The following is a 21,920-nucleotide window of genomic DNA, read 5'->3' on the forward strand; positions in this document are numbered from 1 at the left end:
AGCGTATTAATTGATTATTAAATTATGAAAATAACCATTTTTTCGAATAACTTTTACACTACCTATACTTCGTAATGCTGGCGGCTTATTCAGAGCAGCTGGTTCGAGAACGACAAGCGAGAATTGAGTACACTCCGTTTTGCGATCTATCTACATATTTTGTCTGTAGTAAGCCTTTGATAGCGCCTCACCAGGTGTCGCGTGACGTTTCACCTACGTCACTGCATGACAAGCTCTCAGTAACCAGTGAAAAACTTATGGAACATACCTTATAAACTTATGATAAAAGTAAAGCCTTTGCTAAATACATTTACGTTTAGAGAAATGGCGAAGAAACAGTCACCGTTATGATGCCATCTGCCAGTCAAGCGGTGGGCTGTGTGCTTATTTGATTTTCGATTTTCAAATAATAAAAACTATTTTATACAAAATATTGTTCCCTATGTAAAACTATCAAAACTTGATGGCAGTCGAAATCAAATGTCATTATCCTTTTTTAAAGGAAAATGAAAATATTATTTTCACTTGAGACATAAAAAACTTAATTAAAAGTTTATAAGTAAACATTAAATACCAATTATAAAAATTTTTATTTAACAGGGAATTCTTCCAATATTACAAAATTATATCAAAACCAGGAATAGATGTAATTTTAGGAGCAGGAATGGAGAACAGAGTAATGTGGGCGAGCGTCAAAGTCCCGGACCCCTTCCCTGGGAGGGGGGAAGCAATAAGAAGCGGGTCATAGTGACAAAGGTAATAAGGAACTACATATCTTTTCGCCGTCCCTGACAGCAACGTAGTTTAAGTGAGTCAATAAGATCATTTAAAATTTTCGTAACGTGTTGGAGGGAGGGGCTCTATACTGGGCCATGAGTCGGACTGAAGTAATGGCTAACCGTTCTCCATTCCTGCTTCTAAAATTACATCTATCCCTGATTATACTAAAACTACTGAATTTGTAAGCGCCACTCTTATACGCGAGATAGAACGTGATTTAAATTAGTTTTTCATTTAAACTTGATCTTTTCGCCTGGTTTACATTTTTGAAAAGTTTCTCTAATCTCATCATTGGGGCTTCGATAGATAAGGAAAGAACGAAACCACACATGCATGAAATCGTCAAAAATCCAAAACAATTGGCTATCTGAAAAAAGTAAAAAATAACAGACTTAACAAATTTTTTCTTTAGTTGGAAGTTATGCCATTCAACTCAGATGGTCTGGAATGGTGATTCAGCACGTGGTTCTTTTGGGGCAGCGCCTTTATAGCGCCACGCCGCGACCAATATTGAAACTTTTTCGACTCAAACCATAGCCATAACATGATGTATGAGTCGAAAAGTTTCGGGACTCTCCCGATAGGGGCGACGACAGGCGATGCCATTCGGTGAACTGGGGTTTTCGCTTATCATTCAAGTCCATCTGTTTAATGATCTTAGGTTGAAATAGTTCTGCTCCATATTGGAGTAACGCCCCCTCTTCGGCGATCGCTCAATTTTCGGCCGCGAAACTTAGCACCATTTTCAGAGTTGCAATGCTGCCAGGCACCTTTGCGCCGTTTTTCCTGGACTGTTTGTCGGCGGCTCTGCTTTCCATATTCATACACAAAGCATCCGTAAAAGATATATTTTTGTTTGTGGCGAACTTAAACTTGGCTTGATTTCATTTCAATAACAATTTATTTAAATTGGAAATCTCAATCTTTAAACGTTGAAGACAACAGTAAAACCTTAAAGAATAAGGCATATACGCTGGTATTTTTAAAATTGTGTCCTCTAGTTCTCTGAACAATGAAGCAGACGATAATTGGTTAGAAAACCACAGCCCACGCGGTCACAAACGTGATCGAGTTAGCTATGACCAAACAAAATCACTCTCTCTATAAATGGCGACCAATCACGTGATCATATTTTTCCCGTGAAAAACGCCGCGAGATTCTTTACACATCCGCGGCGCCCAAATGGACTAATACTATTCCTTTTACATAATTTTTAGGCTAAAATGATCCGTACCATTTACACAAGGTGACCAGAATCCTAGGAGGACAAAATAGTTGCCCTTCTGTCCTCCAAAGCAGCCTCATCTCCTTGTAAAAATGGTATGGATCCTCCAAGAATGAGAACTATATACTCACCACTATCGAATTTTCAAAATGAAGTAGAGTACTTCTAGATAAATAGAAATAATCAATTACAATTGCGTGAATTAAGTAGATAGAGTAGCTAGTACGACTAAGAACAATCCACACATTCCAGGACAAAAATTTATCAACTGGTCCTGAAAGTTTAACCAATTTTTAGTGAAATATTCTTGCATGAAAAGTTTAAAGGCCGACTTCCAGCGAAAAGGGTTCTAACGAACTGAAAACTGAGCATAGAGACTAACAATGGAGCGACCGTGCCTATTTTAGAAGCTCGCTGGGTCAAAAGTTGGAAGGGTTCTCGCTAACTGAAAGCCGTGCAATGTGGTTATAGCGAACTGAAGATGAACAAATGAAATCCTTTTAAATTTATTTCATCTCGAATTTTTGCTTTCCCCTGAAGGTAATTCTCTATTTTGCATCTTCAGTTCTCTAAAACCACATTGCATGGCTTTCAGTTAGCGAGAACCCTTCCAACTTTTGACCCAGCGGGGACTCGAAAATCGGCACGGTCGCTCCATTGTAAGTCTCTATGCTCGGTTTTCAGTTCGCTAGAACTCTTTTCGATGGAAGTCGGCCTTTAAAACTACATTTCCATACCTCCATGTCCAGTCGAACACGCGAAGATACTCCAAGATACTGCCATTGACCATAAGGTTTTAGAAAATACGTTGAATAGAATATTCATGATTGGTCCTTCTTGGACCCAGTAGAGGCAGTGGATAATAAACAGCAAAGTAATGCAAGAGATAGTCCAACCCAAGTATATCAAAGTCTAAAAAGATAATTGACAATAGATCATTCCATTTATTACTTGCCCAGAAACCAACACACATAAGCGAGATATACAATATCATAAGTTCTTATGATACGTTCCATAAGATTTTCACTCATTACTGAGACCAAGAAGGGACATCTAGTTTACTAGGAAGATGCCGAAGTATTCGTGGGCCATAGTCCCAGTCCCCCTTTCAAAATACAAGGGGGAACGTAAAAGGAGGCCGGGCTATTTCGCCTCTCCTCAGTCGTCAGTAATTTTCGTCATTCGCGTCGTGCTGACGTGAGTTTTCAAGAACCAATGTGATGCTGGTGGTAATTTAGAGGGTGGGATTTACTCCGGACCTTCGTTTGGACTGGAGATAAAGCTAGAAATATATATCTTCTCCCTAGTAAACTAGATATCTCTTCTTGTTGAGACCTTGTCTTAAAGTGGCATACATTCTCGTAAAGCGACGCCTGGTGAGGTGATATGAACTTATATGCACTAGGATTAATGTAGGGCTATTTGTCATCAAAGAGTTAAGGTATGCTTATATCTCACCTTATTTAGAAACCCTCGAGCTCCATTCATTTGTACAATGATAAAGCCTAACAGACATCCAATAATATAAGACTGAATTCTCGTATATGGTTTTTGGCTAATTAAGTTAACGTAATTTCCGATACTAAAAATAAGGTGTTGCAATTAAATATTAGCACTAATGGGTATTGGATACCTGAAATGCATAGATTTAATTTACTTGGAATTCTAAAGCGCCCATAAACTACATACTAATATCTGATTGAAGGTAAGGGCTTAAAACTTCATGAAACAGCTAGCTCCTCCTTCCTCGCGTCTTATTGGCTATTCGAATGTATATAGTTTTCAGTTGGAGGATGTAACACTAAAATAAGCCTGGCTGTGATTTACCCTTTTTCCCCTGGCTGGTTTACCCCACGCGCCATAGGCGAGAGGAAAAATCTTCGTGGGGCCCACGTGACCCCAGCCCGAAAACGTTTACGAGGGGACAGAGGAGGGACGAGAGAGTCAGAAGATATCTAGAGTCCGACCTAGGAACAAGGCGAGCGAGACAGTAGAGCCGCTGCGGGAACGCGTTTACGCGTTCGATATACCTTACCTCGGTAAGACGGTAACCTCGGTTGGAAAAACTAAAAAGCGCGGGAAGTAATATGACCGTGTGATATCTAACAATGAACTCTAAAACAATCTGAAGAGACGCGAGATGCGCCGTTGAAATTGAAGACACCCACCGGAGTCCTAAGCCACGAAAAGGCTACAACTGTGAGTGACAAAGAACTTAATATTAAGGGGTAAACAGCCAGGCTACCAAAACTTAACTTATTGTTTAATCTATCCGTAATTAATATGTTTTATGATAATAAATTGTTTACATTGATTGATTTCTACCAGAGTCGAACCTGCCTTAGAATTTACTTTAGCTATAAGCACTAATGAGCACATTTATTTATTACTAAACTTTAACTTAACTAAATGAAATAGAAAGCAGTAGGAAAAATGTCTCATTTTGGGGGTCCGTGTCCGGGATTATAAAAATACTCTCCCAGAAGTAAATTAGTGTAAACTTAGTCATGCCCCATTTCGATCAGATATTGATCAAAATTACAAAGTGATTGTTCATCGTCGTGGTATTAAGTCCATGACTATTTTAAGGTTACAAAAAGTAACCACAAGCTTAGTATGAAAACTTAAGATTTAAATACTGTTTACTCTCGATTAACTGATCCACCTAGAATTTTTGAGGTTACGCATTTCCTTTGGGTAAGGGTGTGGCGGTGCAATTAAGTTAATCGTAGAGTTCCATTATTTTTTTCGTGCCCAAAGAGGTATTAGTCTTTTCCAATACAAATTTTTGAGGGTCAAATTTTAATTATTGTTGATTTCTGTTTATTGCTTAAAATTTTTGAGGGTCAAAATTTTAGCTACCATTACTATTAAAACCACCTGGGTAAATAATTTTTCTTTATTCTAAATTTGAAAGAAAGTTTTCTTAGAAAACTATTCCCGTTGAGTTCGTTTTGGAATTTCTCCAAAATTTCACTTATTCACGCTCTATTGTAGTTTGATTATTGTGTTTTCGTGGGTAAAGAGGTAGAAGCTTAGGATTAACCTATGAACTTTAGGCCCATTCACGACACCTGCCTCCCCCATTTCAGTCGACAAACCAGTTGCGACACTTGTTTTCGAAAGCTTAAGAATTTTGAGAGAAACGAGCGTGCAGAACGCCGTAAATCCCCTCTACCCCCTATGGTGAAGCGTAAGGTAACTTTAAAAACAAGAATTCCAAAGATTTCTCGTACAATGGCATCGAGTATGAATTCACCTGGTTCAGGGAATTCCCCAGTAGCGCAAGGCGTTAATAGTTCATCCACTACCTCGATTGCCAGTAACCCACCTGCTTCTCCAATTTTCAATACTAACGTTTCTACGGGTAGTAACCCTTTGTTAGTTTTGGGTGTGAACAGCCCCTTGCCTCCGTGTACAATGGCAAGCGCTTCCACAGTGGCGCCAATTTTAGTTCATCCCACCTTGGTAAACACGACCTCAAGCTTAGCCGCAAATACAAGTACTGTACCTACTGTAGCTTCCCCAATGGTTAGTTTACAACAACAACAACAACAACCTATTGTTTCCAATACAGCTACCCAACAGACTTCTGCTAATGATCCTATGATGTTAGCTATACAACAGCAAATGCAAGCTCTCATGCAACAGGTCGCGTTTTTAACCAATCAATTAGCTGCTGCACAGCAAGCTGGCCAATTAGCGGTCCCAATTAATACGTCAGGTCCCAACCAAGTGAACCTGCCCGTTACAACAAATGTTGTAACAAACCCAACTACTCATGTAGTTCCAATAATTAACCCTACTCTACCACCCCAGGTACCAGTAGTGAATCCTTTTTCTGGTGTAAACAATGCATCAATTAATAATAACGTACTAGCACAAACGCCATTTCCCTTTAGTGCGTCACTACCAGGTTCCAGTATCGGTTCCGCCCCTTCGATTCCTATGTTAGGCTCGAATTCAGTGCATAGTCAGGGTGGCTTGCCCACGTCATGGGTTCCCTCGGTTCAACTACCGACCTTTTCAGGTGCAACAACGGGTTTAGGGGTCAAACACTTTTTAACAAAGGCCCGTCAGATCCTTGTAAGCAGGGATTGCCCCGAAGACATTTTTGTTAAGCGATGGATACCCAGCATGCTCTCGGGATCCGCTTTCGAGTGGTTTGAAACCCAAAATTCATTTCGAAACTTCTCAGATTTTTCCAACGCTCTTAAAGCGGAATACGAATTAGAAACTGACGACGACTACATTTATGAACAAATAGATAGGCGATCTCAAAAGTCAGGAGAAAGTCCAGCCAATTACGGCGAGGCTATATTAACCCTCATTAGAAAATTATCCGAGCCCCCATCCGATAGGGAGCAAGTACGGTTGGTTCGTAAAGGTTTGGACCCAGAAACGAAGAAATTATTGTCCACAAATTCCTATAGCCGCCCCAGAGAATTAATTAGTGATGCTACCAAAGTGGCGCACGCATCTCATGACCCAGGTCCTAGTTCATCCCGTAATAAAACTTCCATGGGTAGTGGGTCTCGCACGTTTAAGCCTGATGTTGTTTGCATGAATTGTGGAAGACGGGGACATTATCAATTCCATTGTACTCAACCCGTCCAGCCTCCACCTTCTAGGTCCCTTAATCCACTGGCAACTCCTTTTTCCCCTGTTTGTACAGGATGCGGTCAAAGAGGTCACATTAAACCACGATGCACAAATAAATCGCGGGATAGTGCTCAGGGAAACTCACAAACCGGAGGGGGAAACGCGGGCGCCCCAGCCGGAAATCAGCATTAACCCCCGCTCTTAACCATGTGACTAGTGAGACCATAGAGTCTCCACAATTGGCTTGGATTTCTTTGTCCGTTGGTGATGGGAATTGCATGGCATTAGTTGATCCAGGATCATCATTTACTTTAATCGATGATAGCTTCAAAAATAAACTTGACGTTATTTCAAATACTCGTCGACGACACAGGATTGGTATTAAATTAGCCAATAAGGCACGTTTAACTTCAACTTGATCGGCTATGGCCACTTTTGCGTTACCGGGGAGGGAGAAATCCAACCAACTTCACTTTGTGAACAACTTAGTTTATCCCGTTACTTTAGGAATGGATTTAATCCAACAGTGTGGGATGGTAATTAATTTTAAATCAATGAAATTTCAAATTTTGGTATAGCGATAAGCCCGATCAAATTTATAGTTTTAGCACTAGTTATGAATCTAGTGAACAGGTTCAAATAGAACCGACATTATGTAATATTGAAAATATTACAATAATCGTCATCGCGATGTTGAACTTAATGTGGGAGATACTGTTCTAAGACGAACTCATTTCCTATCTAACGCTGGGGCCAACTTTTCTAAAAAGTTGGCACCCATTAGTGAAGGTCCCTATATTATTGCTCAAAAATTATCCCCTTTGACTTATAGACTCAAGGGCACAAAAGGTAATCGAATTTTTAAGGGGACTTATCATATCAGAGACCTTAAGTCTTATAATGAGCGAAATGCCACTGAAATTTCTGGGCCCCAGTCTGTCGAGAGTACTAGTTCCGAGATTGACCCTAGTGAGGTGATATCACCCATAGACGACGAGCGTTCTGCCGACGTCACGCAAAACGAAAGTGCGAGTAGCGTAATTAGTGAGGATGAGTCTTCGGACAATGTTACTGATGATGAACAATCAACCCCTAACTTACGTAGCCTTCGGCCCCGTGACCCTACTACTGGTAGGGCCATTTGTTAAAATGTTATATTTTGATGTCTGGGAGAGGATCTCCTACGGACCTTCATGTCATTTTTTTATGACCATAGTGTATTGAATGTTACTTACAAAAATTGCGCAATGTATATAGATGTTAGTTTTAATTTGCTTTACGTAACTTAACGATTAAAATGTTTAATTGTCTCTATTTTGAAAATGTTTAATTGTCTCTATTTTGAAAATGTTTAATTGTCTCTATTTTGAAAATATTTTCCTTGATTTAATTTTTTTTTGGATTTACTTAACTTAATTTTTTTTTGGATTTCATTAACTTAATTTTTTTTTGCTATAATTAACTTAATTTTTTTTTCATTTTTAATTACGTAATTTTTTTTTGTTTCTCGTGCTCTCAATGGTACTGATTTTTATTTTACGCTTGTTTTACTTCGTTAGTAGTTATTTTAATCTATTTATGAACTGTTTTCACTTTCACATCGGAGTAGCTAACCGTTGTGTTCTGTTTTGTGACTGTTCTTAACTTAGTGCAGGATTTCGACTAGTTTTTTTTGTTGTTACCATTTTGTTTTGCTGGTACAATTTTTTTCTGTGCTATCTTTTATTTCTTACTGGATTATCATACTTTTGTTGAGCGGGGACGCTCAAAATTAAGTCGGGAGGAGTTGTAACACTAAAATAAGCCTGGCTGTGATTTACCCTTTTTCCCCTGGCTGGTTTACCCCACGCGCCATAGGCGAGAGGAAAAATCTTCGTGGGGCCCACGTGACCCCAGCCCGAAAACGTTTACGAGGGGACAGAGGAGGGACGAGAGAGTCAGAAGATATCTAGAGTCCGACCTAGGAACAAGGCGAGCGAGACAGTAGAGCCGCTGCGGGAACGCGTTTACGCGTTCGATATACCTTACCTCGGTAAGACGGTAACCTCGGTTGGAAAAACTAAAAAGCGCGGGAAGTAATATGACCGTGTGATATCTAACAATGAACTCTAAAACAATCTGAAGAGACGCGAGATGCGCCGTTGAAAATGAAGACACCCACCGGAGTCCTAAGCCACGAAAAGGCTACAACTGTGAGTGACAAAGAACTTAATATTAAGGGGTAAACAGCCAGGCTCCCAAAACTTAACTTATTGTTTAATCTATCCGTAATTAATATGTTTTATGATAATAAATTGTTTACATTGATTGATTTCTACCAGAGTCGAACCTGCCTTAGCTATAAGCACAAATGAGCACATTTATTTATTACTAAACTTTAACTTAACTAAATGAAATAGAAAGCAGTAGGAAAAATGTCTCAAGGAGGAACTGAGTCTCGTGACAGAGTTTAGGTTGCCATATCGGTGGGTTTAAAGCGGGAATGAAGCTGAGACCACCCAATATGGCTACCAGACCAGCGGTAAGACTTGGGAGGGTGTGACGTACTACTATCCCATCTGAAAGCTCTCTATAACTCTGTTGCGGCGCGCAGAAGTTGCAAGCTACATCGATATCACGTGATTTCTAAGTTCAAATGCGTTAGGTGTGACGTCATTGTGACGGTTTCTACACCCCTCTTCTTTAATTCAAGCGGGAAGGCCCAGAAAATCGCCCGTTAAGTTTTCCAAGTTGAAAAAAATCTATGTATATTCCAAGGAAAACAGGTGGATCGATAACACCATCGAAAAAAGTGTTAATTCAGTCCCACTTTGAGTCTAACATGAGTTTTTCTGTTTTATGGGAATCCTAAAAAAAATTACGCAAAGGTGTTATCGATCTACGCGTGGGGAAATTTACTTTTTATAATGAATGTCATAATTAGTTAGTCCATTTGTCGTGTTTCTATCGAAAAACAAAGGAAATGGTATGCCAATATACCAAGTAATAAGGCCAGTTGTAATCCAAGAGCCCAACAATATTACGAAAGCAATTGAAATGCCTATTTTTTGGTGAAATTTCTTCGAACTGCAATGATAGAATAATTTGAAATTAAATTTTTATCTCACTTGAGTTTGCTATTAATAATCTTCGAACGTTTCATTACCAACTCAACCTTACCTAAATTGTTTTTCGACAAATACAATAACAGATAATCTTCAAGACATGCAGTATATTGAGGAATTCAACTTTGGAAGGAGTAGAATTTCGCATAGAAGTAGATTTACTTCTTCCAAGGCTGGATTCTACTGCCAGAATATTTAACTATCTAACAAATTGGAATAAAATATTCGTCGACCATTAGGTACTATAGCTTTATTCAATACTATTTTATCATACCTTTTGAGAAATATTAAGAAAATAGGACTCATAAGGAACAGCTGCATTTCACAAGCTACGTACCAAGTATAACCAAGGCACTAAAATAGAAAAACAAACGCTACAAAATAAAATTATTGTAAAGGTCTGTGCGTAATATTGCACTGTCAAAACATTCAAAATGCAATTGAGCTTTAGAGGAATTGATTCTAGCGAATTGAAAACCAAGAATCTTGACGAACAAGCAACAAGGAGTCGACCATGCCCGAACGGCAAAATGTCATATAGAACATATTCGACTCAAAATTGCCCAAAGAACATCCTCCTTAACCTGATCCTAGGTTTTCTCCCCCACTATTCCCAAGGGTTTCCTTCGTGCATCACAGCCATACCATCTCAGGTTTTACAAGGGTTCCTGACATACCAGATCTCTCGAATACCAATTGGTGATGAATAAAAGATTTCGCCACCAGTTTTTGTAACAATATTCCTGGGATTCCCTCACAGCTAGCCAGTTAGGACCGTGAAAATTATGGGAAGAGGTTAACAAATGCACGACTATTGCCATACTCAAAGAAGGTGTTAGCCTATTAAAAAAATAAATAAATCGGTAAGAGTTCATTTGGTAAACTTATATCAGTGATTCTTAAACCTCGTCGACAATTCTCTCATAGGTGACACAGTTTTTTTTTTCATTTAAGCTTTGAGAACTCAACTATAACATACCTTAAGAATCTGTGAAAGTACATAGCGCATATATTTTTCTTGCTCAGTTTCAAAGGTTCTTTCAGGAGTTTGTATGACAAAAGAAAGCCACTACAACAAACAAATAAATAAATTCATTTTCATGCTTAATAAAATACACAAGAGTGGTTTCTCTATTTGAAATGGCCTCAAATAGTTAAGCCACCCTAGAATAACATTCCAATTTGCTTTCCCGCTTTAATAAACTGAACATTACCTTAGTATGAAAAATGTGTCAACTGCAAAAAACGCCTGTGACATCACCTGAAACCTCAATCTGTGATATTCTTCCAGCAAATCAATTGGATTATCTAGTGAATGGAAAATAAGGTCATTCGGGTTTGATTGATTGGTGGTACTGATCAAATGAATGTTGGGGGATCGACTTGTGCAGGCAGAAATACTTATACTAACGTTATAACTATAGGGCAATTTTTAATATATTTTGTTCCAATTGTGTATGGTAATTGAAAGAAAAGATTTTGTTTATTTATTCGCGCAAAGGGGCACATTAAACAAGTTGGTAAAACCAAAATATTACCTCTCCGAGTCGAGAGAAAGACTGTAGTATCTGACTCAATATTGTAACTCTAGTTCTATATTTTTCGCTTAGTGTCACCAGAAGTAAGATAAGGGACTAGAAGAAAAGTGCTCTAGCATTGGTAATAGACCCTGGCACTAGTGAAGAAATTTGAGGATTTTAAGCCGCTTCCATCGTGCCTACACTAGAGAGAAAAAAATTGGTCGAGTTCCAAAACAATTTTCCTACCCCTTCCACTCAACCTAAAGCCATGGAACACGGACGCAGGTGCTTGAATCTAGTTCGGCCGTCTACCACCGCGAGCGTCTCACGTTTAGGAGGAAAAACTCAGAAACCGCTACCTGAGGGCCAACCGTTGATGTGTTATCAAGAATATTCACTTTTGCCAAGTGAAGAATTTGATTACCTCGATACTTCTAGTCCCTTATCTTACTTCTGGTTTCACGCCTAACGAAATAAATAAAATGGAAGATAACAATTAAAATAATGGCCATGATATTGGAAAATATTTGTCATTAATAACGTTGCAATGTCAGAAATTTTCAACTAAAACTTAACTTCAATTAACTGATGGTAGTAGGATATCAATTCCTGACAATATAGCTATAAAGAATCACTAAAAAAACATAATAATGGCTTTGATACTACCCACCGTACAGCTCTATACCAAAAGAGAAAGTATGACCGAAAATCACCCAGGCAAGGCTTATCACACGTATTCCATTCAAACAGAGTAATTGATCATGATTTTTTGACGTGTCCAAGATAGATTTAATATTTTTCAAGAAAGAAAAGCATTGTAATATTTCACGGACTAAGTAAAATAACCATGTCTGTAATTTATCACTTAACAGATTTTGACATAGCAAATGAGTCTTACTTGAGATTTTACTTTTGTTAGTCACTCCTTCAATATTTCTAGCAACAACGTGTAATTGACCATTTAGTGAACCCGATCGTTTTTCATTGTGATTTTTAAAATTAATGAACTCGTTGTTTGAAGATGATGGTATTGGATCGTGACGTACAGATTTGTTAGTTTCAAATACGTCTAGTATGGTCCCCAGTACCATAATTCCAAAAATAAGACACAAAAGTAATCTAGTAGTAAATACCAAACATGTTCAAAAGTGCTTATCAATTCACTAATCACGGCGCTAAAGACGTGAGTCATCTGCTAAGTAGCCTTAGTATCCCTATTCGAATCCATATTTTCTTTTAAAATATTTTAAGTTCTAATAATGAATTCTACCATATCTTTCATATAATATTTGAGCCATCTGCTGTCAAACTAATCAGGCGCAGGGCCGGAAATAAGCACAGGACACTGGCTGTTGTTCAATAATATTTTATTATGTCCCATAAGTTTTTTATAAACTAAGGGGGTCACTGGAAAGTTTGACCAATAACTTTTCAGAAGTTTTGATAGCTTGACTATGGAGATAAGGGACTATTTTTGCACACTGCAGTGCACAATGTCCTATAAATTTTCCAGTCAAACAGGGGATCACTGGACATATGTCCTATAAGAAATTTTTCTTATTTCCGGCCCTGATCAGACGACGGAACAGGCGCCATTAAAATGTGTAACGGATCATTGAATAAGCATCAAAACAAATGTATTACAAGAAAAAATAAGTTGATTTCATGAAAGGTACAGCGTCAGGGTAACACTCAATTTTGTACAAAGATGAAAGTTCGAATTGAAAACTTTCTGGAAAAAAAGAAAAAAAAAACTTCAAATAAATGGAATTTAAATATATTAACGTTACTTCAACGAAGGAACGCGTAGAACAATCAAAAAATTACAAGCACCAATTGAGAGTCGATTGATGAAATTCCTGGTGTAGTCGTCATTCAGTTCTAGCGTGTTACAAATGTTAGGAACACAGATGCCAATTTCAAAGTCCGGTTTTCCCTACGTCAATATTTTCAATTGTTGTAATTAAAGGATAATTTCGAATAACGTAACATTATGCCTTAAAAAAACGGCATTCTTCTAAATATGAATAAGAATTAGCATTTAGTTATTCTAAAAAACGAGAACTACTGCGCCATCCGCCATTGGTTTATTGGCGTGTGCTAAATCTAACCCCTTTGGGATTGGTTGAATTCCCACAGGTTAAGAGAGGTAAGTGGTGAGAGGTTCGATTTAGCAGACGCCACTAAACGAAGGACGGAGCAATAGTCCTTGTTTTTAAGACTAATTAAATGCAAATTATTTTGTAATAAGAGATGATTTATTATCTTTAAAATGTATTTAGAAAAAGGCCGTTCTTTTAAGGTTTAATGTTATGTTAACAGAAAAGAATAATAAGCTAAGATTTTTTAATCATAATGAAAAGATCGTATAAAATAATGAATATTGCAAGTTAAAACCATTTATGTCGAAGAGGATATGAGAAATTAAGTTTAATGAACCCTATAACCTTGCATGCTCTCCGTGAAGAAGTTGGCGTTTAACTTTTAGGGTGGCCAATTACAGTTCCAACACAGCATTACGTAATCATATGCCTAATTAACACGTTGGGTTTTGTAAGAAAACTTAATCTTTCGTACCTTCTTCAATATAGTGGATAGGTACACATGGTTCAGTATGAAAATTTCATTGTTTTGTTTTCTGTGTTGATTATAAAAGAAACGTTTTAGTCCCGCCCTCTCCTTTAATTAAGGTTTGACGTTAATTATAAAAAACCATTTTCTAAGCCTTACTGGCAAATCTACTGTTAACTTGCAATATCTTCCTTGAAATCCATTCCTAAATTCATAGCTCTTCGGAGCCCTCACAGCCATACATTCGTTAAAATCACCAATCCAATGAAGTCCACCCCGTAGAATTCCGTCCGATGGTTTACCAAATGAATCCAACACTGCAAAGGTTAACACGAATTTAGCACATCAATACAAATATCAAAATAGAATCGAAGGGAATTCTTCTGATGTCGCGATGATACTGCAAGATGGGGGAGGGGCTTGTATCGTATCTGTTTTTGACGTAGCGTCGTGATCGTATCTTGGGTTGGGAGAATTTTCATATAAGTAGCGAAAATTCTAAGACTTTGAATTGTCTACTAAACCATTCAAAATCGCACCTTAAACGTGTCTATTGTCAACAAAAACTTTCAAAACTGCCACTATAAGCGTTCCAAACTGTCAACTAATCCTTTCAAAATTGTAACATTGTGTGCCAAATTTTCAACTATATTGTTCAATATTACATCCCTATAGAATAATTCTACGACACAAGGTGTTCAACAATTCCCATAAAAGAACTTAGCCTAGCACATTGTTTTGGTGTTCAATTTTGGTACCTGTATTTACTGTTCAAAACTGAACTCAAAAGTGTGCTCCCAGTGTGTTGAGTCTTTGCACAAACATTGGTTCAGTTTTGAGCACATATTTTTTAGAGTGTATAGTGAAGATCAACCAATAAAAATTCCCTGATATTTAAGACTGGAAAGACGAACAAGAAAGAAATGGAGGAAAAAGTACGTTGTGGGGTTTCCAGTTTTCAGTCCTAAGGGCTAGGGAGATATAATTTGATGATAACTAGCATGTTTTCTACTGCACAACTCAGGTACAAACTAGGACTATTCACGAACTAGAGCCGAGTTCCAGCCGAACGCATTGCTAAACCACTACATTCCTAAACACGGGATAGCATTTCAAGTCGTTCTCAAGTCCAATATGTAGTAGCAATTTTGCTTAAACGAATATTTGTTAACCGGGCCAGCTCGGCTCGAGTCGACAGTCCCCCCCCCAAAAGGTCTAGCGACGCCACTGCATCCATTAAAAGCTGGACGACCATCTGTCCCTGTCCCATGAACGCTTAATTTCTTCTCCTCGTTCGTCTTCACAGTTGCAGATTTCAACAGTCACTTCCTTACTTTGAAGGGCCCATTTGCTCTCCAATGGATTTTCAAACTGTTTCAGAGATTTTATGCAGAGATTTTCATTGTACGATGGCACAACTGCCCCAGCTACAAGAGTATCATTTTCAGAACCAACTTGGAAAGGAATAACAATTTGCGAAATCATAACTCGGTTCAAAATGTTTTTAAATCGTGAAGTAATGATTTCCTGATGCTGTAAACTATATATTTCATTGGAAATATCCGTATCATTTTGTATTGATGATTTGATTGAAGTAGCAGTTAATATCGAGACAAGGAACGTCATGAATTTTCGCAATTGCATGTTGCTATTATCTTGAAAAGAAATTTTTTGTATTAATCACTTTTTCATTTCGATATTAGAATCGTTAAGCTAGTTAAAATTGTTCGAAATGCAAAATTATTAGCATATCCAACAATGATTACGATTTTATCATCCGAACTACTAAATAGATTTGTAAAGCTTAAATATACATTCTTAAACATCGATTGTAACCCTGTGAGACTGCTAATAAGAACTGTTTTTGAATTCTGAATTATTTAAACTCTCATTAATTTCAAATTAAATCAACATAAAATGAATAAAATGTTCAATGTATCAAATTTCAATTGAGTTAAGGCTGCCTATGTCAGCCCATAGCAATAATTTATAATTGAAAATGCCAAATACTTACATTTTTCGAAACAGGATCGTAAATTTTTTCTTACCAAGTTGTTGAGACTCAGAACGAAGGATAATGAAATCTCAGGTCTATGCTTAATTTTACAAGTGTATTTTAAAGTGCGATACAATTGAAAAGACTGAACCTTTGATTTTAATGGCGTACACATTATTTCCATAAAAATCAGACTTTGACTGCCCGCTAATATTTGCTTACTCTACAGTTTCATTCTGATATAACTGTAATATATTTTCTACGCTGTCTAGTAATAATTTCGCTATCTGTGGTTTTACACAGTTATTGGCGTCCGCCATTAAGGTGGAAGTCATTTTTATAGCTTGAAAAAATGAGTGTTTTTAAGCAGTGATTACTCAATGTCTATAAGAGATAAAATTATAAACTTTTCACCAAAATATACTTTGAACATTTTTCTGGGTAATGAAGTAGTTTGATAATTTTTGGAAAATTACAACTATTTTTATTTTAATTTTGAACAATAGCTCTTTTCTCTTTATTTTGGGCACTGATTACAGTATTCCTACTGATTTTATTCGTATTTTTTTAACTGGTTCCCATTCGTAACAAATATACGCAAGTATTGAAATACTTTGAGACTATTTCCTTAATAAGTTTTTGAGAAATTAAATAAAATTCAAAACATTACTAGTTTCCGCCAAAATTCGTAAGAAGGCGCTATGCTCAATTTAAAAACAGAAACTAAAGTTCGTAAAAAGACCATTTCACCAAAGAAATCAAAGATAATATATATACATCCTCCTTGAAAAATTATCTGCAAAGGCGCAATATATATTACAGCCGAATTAGCCGCTACCTATTGAACTCTAGGCTGAAACGTATTTTTTCCCATCTTCACCGTGCCTGAAGTCTTCTTTTTTTTTCATTTTCACATAATGGGTCTTTTATATTCGTAACAGATAAGAGACCTAGCTTTATTGTCCCCAAGCCACCTGTATTTCTCATTTCTTGGAAAGGGAGATTGAGAGGCAGGGGAATATTTTCTACAAGTATAGCACAATTTCCTAAAAATCAGAGAGAATTATGACAGAAGCTATAGGCTTTGACAATGGAAAAACCTATATGTAGCTCAAACAACAAGCGATTGTAAAAATAACATTTTTCTAGATGCGCGCGCATAGTCGAGGGAGGGAAAAATACCTTCCATCTCTGCTTTTACCCCGTTAGGTTTTTCGAACTTGAACTTTCTATGGATCTCGTGACATTTTTATAAAAAGAACTTGACGATTCAGACATAGTTTTAGTCTCCAAACAATTTATTTAGTAACTATGGGTAGGCATACCGGTAGTCGTCGCCCTAGTTTGAAGCCTCTATCAAGAAAGAAACGTTTTGTGGAAAAAAGAAAACTCATCATTAGCAGGTATATTGAATTTGCTGTACAATGTTCAGATAAATATTACGTGTAGTTTCTGATCCGAAATAATTTGTTTTTAGCAAAGCGAAGGAAAGTACTCTAAATTCCCAAATAGGTTCCGTAGAACAGTTTCCCAGTTCGTTGAGCGAACTAAATTCTTCAGTAACGAGCCTTATAGAAATAGCTACCGACGAAATCAGTATTATTCTTTCATCAACCGAGAACTCTAGTTTGATACAGTCATCAACCGCTGAAGCCAGTTTCGTACAGTCATCAACCGCTGAAGCCAGTTTCGTACAGTCATCAACCGCTGAAGCCAGTTTCGAACAGTCATCAACCGACGAAGCTAGTTTCGAACAGTCATCAACCGACGAAGCTAGTTTCAGTTTCAGTCAGTCGATATCAAACGACGAAGCCGGTTTTATGCCAACATCTACTCAAGAAAATCAAGAGAATGAAACTGAAAGATGTCTCGTTACTGTTACCGATACTGAAACCAAAATCCACCAAGATAATGGACATGCGACGAGCAATACCCATAATATTACTGAAAATCGTGGACAATTATCTTCACTTCCTATTTTACAAGGATATCGTATTGTTGAAATAGGTCATATAATATCTGAAATTCGGTCACTGGAAACTCAAACTTGCAAGAAGAACCAAAAATGTTTATTTGAATTTGAAAACGAGACTCGTATTGGTCTTATATCAACTTTGAACTTTGAATGCAAATTTTGCAAAAAAAGAAAAAGCATCAACACCAGCAAAACTATTGATTCTTCTGGAGGAGCGCCTCGCAAACATTTTCACGGTGATGGTATTGTGAAAGATAATTCCAAAGAGCTATCACTGAATTATCTAGCAGTATGGGGCTTTGTTTCCATTGGTAGTGGATTCGAAAACATGGATGAAGTGTTCTCAATTTTAGGAGTTCCTAATATGAGTAAACCAACGTACTTGAAAAGAGAGCAGGAACTGGGAGAGGTAATTATTTTTATCACACATTTTGTAAAACAGTAATTGAGTTACGAAAGTGATACCATTAGTTGTAGAATATCAATACCACTTTCACCCTTTATTTAGTTTTGGGAAAATGTTCTTGCCCGAGAAATGTCTGAGACTGGCAAGGTGGAAAAGGAGTTGGCAATACATAATGGAGACGTTTCTGAGGATGGAATTCCGTATGTCACAGTTATAGTTGATGGCGGGTGGTCTCATCGAAGCCACGGGCATCGTTATTCCGCGAAATGTGGTGTGGCCTGCATTATTGGTGCGAGAACGAAAGGGCTGCTATTTATCGCAATGAGAAGTAAATACTGTTGCATATGCTCCATGAATAGCGAAAATAAAGAAATGCCAAAACATAAGTGTTTCAAGAATTGGGACGGATCTTCTCCTGCTATGGAAAGTGACATCCTAATCGAAGGCTTTAACAAAAGCGAGGCCATGCACGGCATACAATACAGAACAATTATCGGTGATGGTGATTCCTCGGTTCATATTAAACTTCAAGAAAATGTATCATACGGCCACAAAATTAAAAAAAGTGAATGCGCGAACCACGTAGTTAGAAACTACCGGAAAAAGATATATGCTCTCGCAAAACAAGCTGTCTATAAAACAGCTCTTTCGCAGTCGAGGATTGTAAGACTTGGTAAGGGTATGAGATCCGCGATCAAGCATGTATCCCAAGAAATGAAAAAAGATATAAATAAAACAGAGGGCTGCGAGAATGAAGAGTTAAATTTGGTGAAAGTGTATAAAAAGTACGCCGAGCTACTTAGAAAAGATATTCGAAATGTGCACAATCATGTGTTTGGTCGACATCAGCACTGTCGGGAATATTTTTGTACCAAGAAAGGCCCTAACCGTACTTGTCTCCTAAGCAAAGCTCTCGAAATGAAATTACTAGAATCGTCACAAAGAGTTCAGGACTTGGCTTTCTCTTTATTGGATGACGAAACCAATAACTTGGCAGAAAACTACATGTCATTGGTTGCAAAGGCTGTTGGCGGAAAACTGATATGTTATAATAGAAGGGGATCGTATTTTACGAGATGCATCGCAGCCGGACTGCAATTTCAGATGGGCCGAAGGTGGCACGCGGAAGCCATAAGGACCTTCACGAACCGAAGTCCCTCGACAACGGTCAAAAAACATGTTTCTAGGTCACAAAATCAAAAGATTTGGAAAAGAAAATGCTTGTTGAAACAGCTGGAAGCCACAAAAGATAAGAAGAATCACGTGGACACTCGCGACGAGAAAAATTATGGCGAAAGTTCTGAGAAGCCCGATATGACGGAAGAGGACATGAATCGACGAGAAATTGAGGTTTTGAATGAACTAAGTGTATCTGTGGAAGAACAAGGTGAAATTCAACAGCGTACATCTAAACAAAGTGACAGTGAAGAGTGGAAACTTCAACGCTCTAGAAGGATTACGGCATCCAACTTCGGTACCATTTGTAAGAGGCGCATTGAATCAGGCTTTTCTAAGCTTGTAAAAAATTTCTTGTACCCTAAACCTTTCACAAACTCCGCTGTTCAGTGGGGCAAAGCTAAAGAAAAAGTGGCCATAAGAGATTACGAACGGATGCGCGACACTACCGTGACGAACTGCGGCATATTTATTGACTTAGAACGAGGATACCTCGGAGCCTCTCCCGATGGACTTGTAGGAGATGATGGTCTTCTGGAAGTAAAGTGCCCCTACTCAGCTAGATTTTTGAATCCACTCGATGCCCCTAAATCTCTGTCTTCGTTCTGTTCCCAAAATATTGAAGGAACACTGAAACTAAAACGTAACCATAATTACTATTATCAAGTCCAAGCGCAGCTGCATATATCGAACAGAAAATATTGCGATTTCATTATCTGGACTACCAAAGGAATGGAAATAGAAAGAATTTTACCGGACCCTTTGTTTTGGAGCAAAATTTTGCCAAAATTGGACTCTTTCTATAAAGAATGTATGCTCCCAGAAATCATAGACCCTCGTTTCACGCGCTCTCGGGAAATACGTGAACCGGCTTCCGTAAAATTAGCTATAGATAAACGTGCATCAAAACAAAGATCTTCCAGTCAAAGTGTAAAAGTAAATAAGAAAAAGAGACAACCGCTTTCCGATATCACTCAGTCTCCGAAAAAAGGAAACTTCGTCCATAATCAGAAACAGGGTGAAGAAGTATTGCTATTTTTTTTTTTTTTTTGTTAAAACATTTTATGAATAAATTGAAAAAGTCAGAAGTCCATAACCTTCCTGCGTGATGGACTCCCGACACCTGAAAAAATGGATCCCTCAAAGTGCTGTGTCTGTTTGTTTTTTCTCTTTTTTTTGTCAGATACCTATTACAATAAGTAGTGTAGTACTTGCAATAGTTTCCAATAACTATATAGTACATGAGCACCTTCCTTTTGGAATTGAAAAAAAACATTTTTTCCATGGCCGTTTATCGGCAAAACTAAGGCGCTCACCAACTATATATGGTTAGGTCTAGTCTTCGACTCTTTGCCAGGTTCTTGTCTTTGTCCATTTCTTGAACGTAAATTGCTGCATTCATGCTATTGAAAGAACCCCATCTTTTGAAATTGACCGCCTATAGCTTTTACTAAGTGCCACAATGGGGGTGAATGGAGAACCAGGTGTTTATATTTCTTCAACCCCCCCAAATAGCCGCGGGGAAGAGTTGAGTTTCAGAGACATCTATGCTGTTTCGAATGTACTTTAGCAAAACGATTTTTGCGACACTAGCGGTTTGAAGAGCAACTACATAACCTTTTACTTACCCCTTAAGTATGAAAAGCAAAAAAAGTTAAACAAGTTGGGAAACCAGAATAAACCTCTCCGAGTCGAGACGCAATTAAGAGGTAGGTGTCATCCTTCGTCTATTATCCCCTACTGATATTGATATTATATATGTTTCCACGAGCTCCTTCTTTAAGAAGTAGGGGGGGGGGAATCACGGCTCTTCAGCGCAGACTAATTTTATCGGAACAGTTGTAAAGATTACTGTATTGACTAAAGACTTCACTCAGCTTTGGGTTCGTCACGTAACTGTGTAATTAAATGTCATAAACAGAGCATGTGCGTAATGGTTATGCACTTTATTATCGCAATAAGTTATACAATAATACTCATTAGTGATTCATTTATTGACGAGTAAACAAAACACTCTTTCGTGGTGCTAATTAATTAATGAATTTAACTCGTTTTTAGACTATTTTCCCATTTCCATTCAATTCCACATTTTTCATTTCAACTTTGGATTCTCTGTAAAGCTTGGTTAGTCTGATTATAGGTGATTCGAAGAGTAATGTCACAAAGAAGGCGAAAATATATGACAAACCAAAATATCCGAAGAATTTTCTGAACTGCAAAATAGGAAAAGTTAAAACAGTCTGAACATAAGTATAATTGTCGTAAGCCTGTTTTCACTATGGACTGCTTGTAATTTGTTCCGATTGGATTGTAAAATGAAGAAAACCACTGAGGTTATTGCAGGTTTCCAATAATTCGACTTGCGCTTAGGAAAACTAGTTTTATGAAACTAATAGCTGTAGCTATAGGTAAATGAATACGAATCATTGTGTATGGCCATTTTCTCAACGTATCTAGGCGGATTTTTTGGGAATAGCTGGACTAATTATCATTACGAATTAAACCTCGCGAATAAGTTGCCTGTGTGCCTTGGGCCCTCGTCTGACTTCGCGTAGCTACCAACCA

The 21,920-nt window shown here is 37.7% G+C and overlaps 2 protein-coding genes across 2 annotated transcripts; one reads left to right on the forward strand and one right to left on the reverse strand.

The window, feature by feature from the left end:
- Nucleotides 1-577: 577 nt before the first annotated feature.
- Nucleotides 578-14,094, reverse strand: LOC149660979 (nose resistant to fluoxetine protein 6-like). Its single transcript, XM_089842414.1, has 13 exons — nt 13,962-14,094; nt 13,065-13,167; nt 12,876-12,963; nt 12,130-12,350; nt 11,902-12,063; nt 10,926-11,019; nt 10,691-10,780; nt 10,389-10,551; nt 9,986-10,065; nt 9,767-9,914; nt 9,587-9,673; nt 2,743-2,917; nt 578-2,279 (listed from the first exon to the last, which is right to left on the reverse strand). The coding sequence occupies exons 1-10, from the start codon at nt 14,040-14,042 to the stop codon at nt 9,911-9,913; spliced, it is 1,086 nt and encodes a 361-aa protein (XP_089698540.1). The 5' UTR covers nt 14,043-14,094; the 3' UTR covers nt 578-2,279; nt 2,743-2,917; nt 9,587-9,673; nt 9,767-9,910.
- Nucleotides 14,095-16,709: 2,615 nt separating this feature from the next.
- On the forward strand, nt 16,710-21,473 carry LOC149660980 (uncharacterized). The gene is made up of 4 exons (XM_089843637.1): nt 16,710-17,201; nt 17,276-18,182; nt 18,282-20,381; nt 21,414-21,473. Exons 1-4 carry the CDS (start codon nt 17,110-17,112, stop codon nt 21,471-21,473), a joined length of 3,159 nt encoding a protein of 1,052 aa, XP_089699763.1. The 5' UTR covers nt 16,710-17,109.
- The last annotated feature ends 447 nt before the right edge of the window (nt 21,474-21,920 follow it).

Source organism: Phalangium opilio, unplaced genomic scaffold (genome assembly GCF_054372755.1).
Source record: "Phalangium opilio isolate 3A_F unplaced genomic scaffold, DU_Popi_V2 ptg000070l_1, whole genome shotgun sequence".
In the NCBI taxonomy this organism is placed as follows: Eukaryota; Metazoa; Arthropoda; class Arachnida; order Opiliones; family Phalangiidae; genus Phalangium; species Phalangium opilio.

Excerpts from the sequence above, each read along its gene's own strand:
- LOC149660979 (XM_089842414.1), bottom strand. The coding sequence starts at position 14,042 with ATGGCTGTGAGGGCTCCGAAGAGCTATGAATTTAGGAATGGATTTCAA. Across the intron at positions 12,964-13,064 it reads CATCAATCGACTCTCAATTG|AAAGTTTTCAATTCGAACTT; the intron begins GTGCTTGTAATT and ends CTTTTTTTCCAG. Across the intron at positions 11,020-11,901 it reads TTTTGGTATAGAGCTGTACG|ATAATCCAATTGATTTGCTG; the intron begins GTGGGTAGTATC and ends TCCATTCACTAG.
- LOC149660980 (XM_089843637.1), top strand. The coding sequence starts at position 17,110 with ATGGGTAGGCATACCGGTAGTCGTCGCCCTAGTTTGAAGCCTCTATCA. Across the intron at positions 17,202-17,275 it reads AGAAAACTCATCATTAGCAG|CAAAGCGAAGGAAAGTACTC; the intron begins GTATATTGAATT and ends ATTTGTTTTTAG. Across the intron at positions 18,183-18,281 it reads GAGAGCAGGAACTGGGAGAG|TTTTGGGAAAATGTTCTTGC; the intron begins GTAATTATTTTT and ends CCCTTTATTTAG.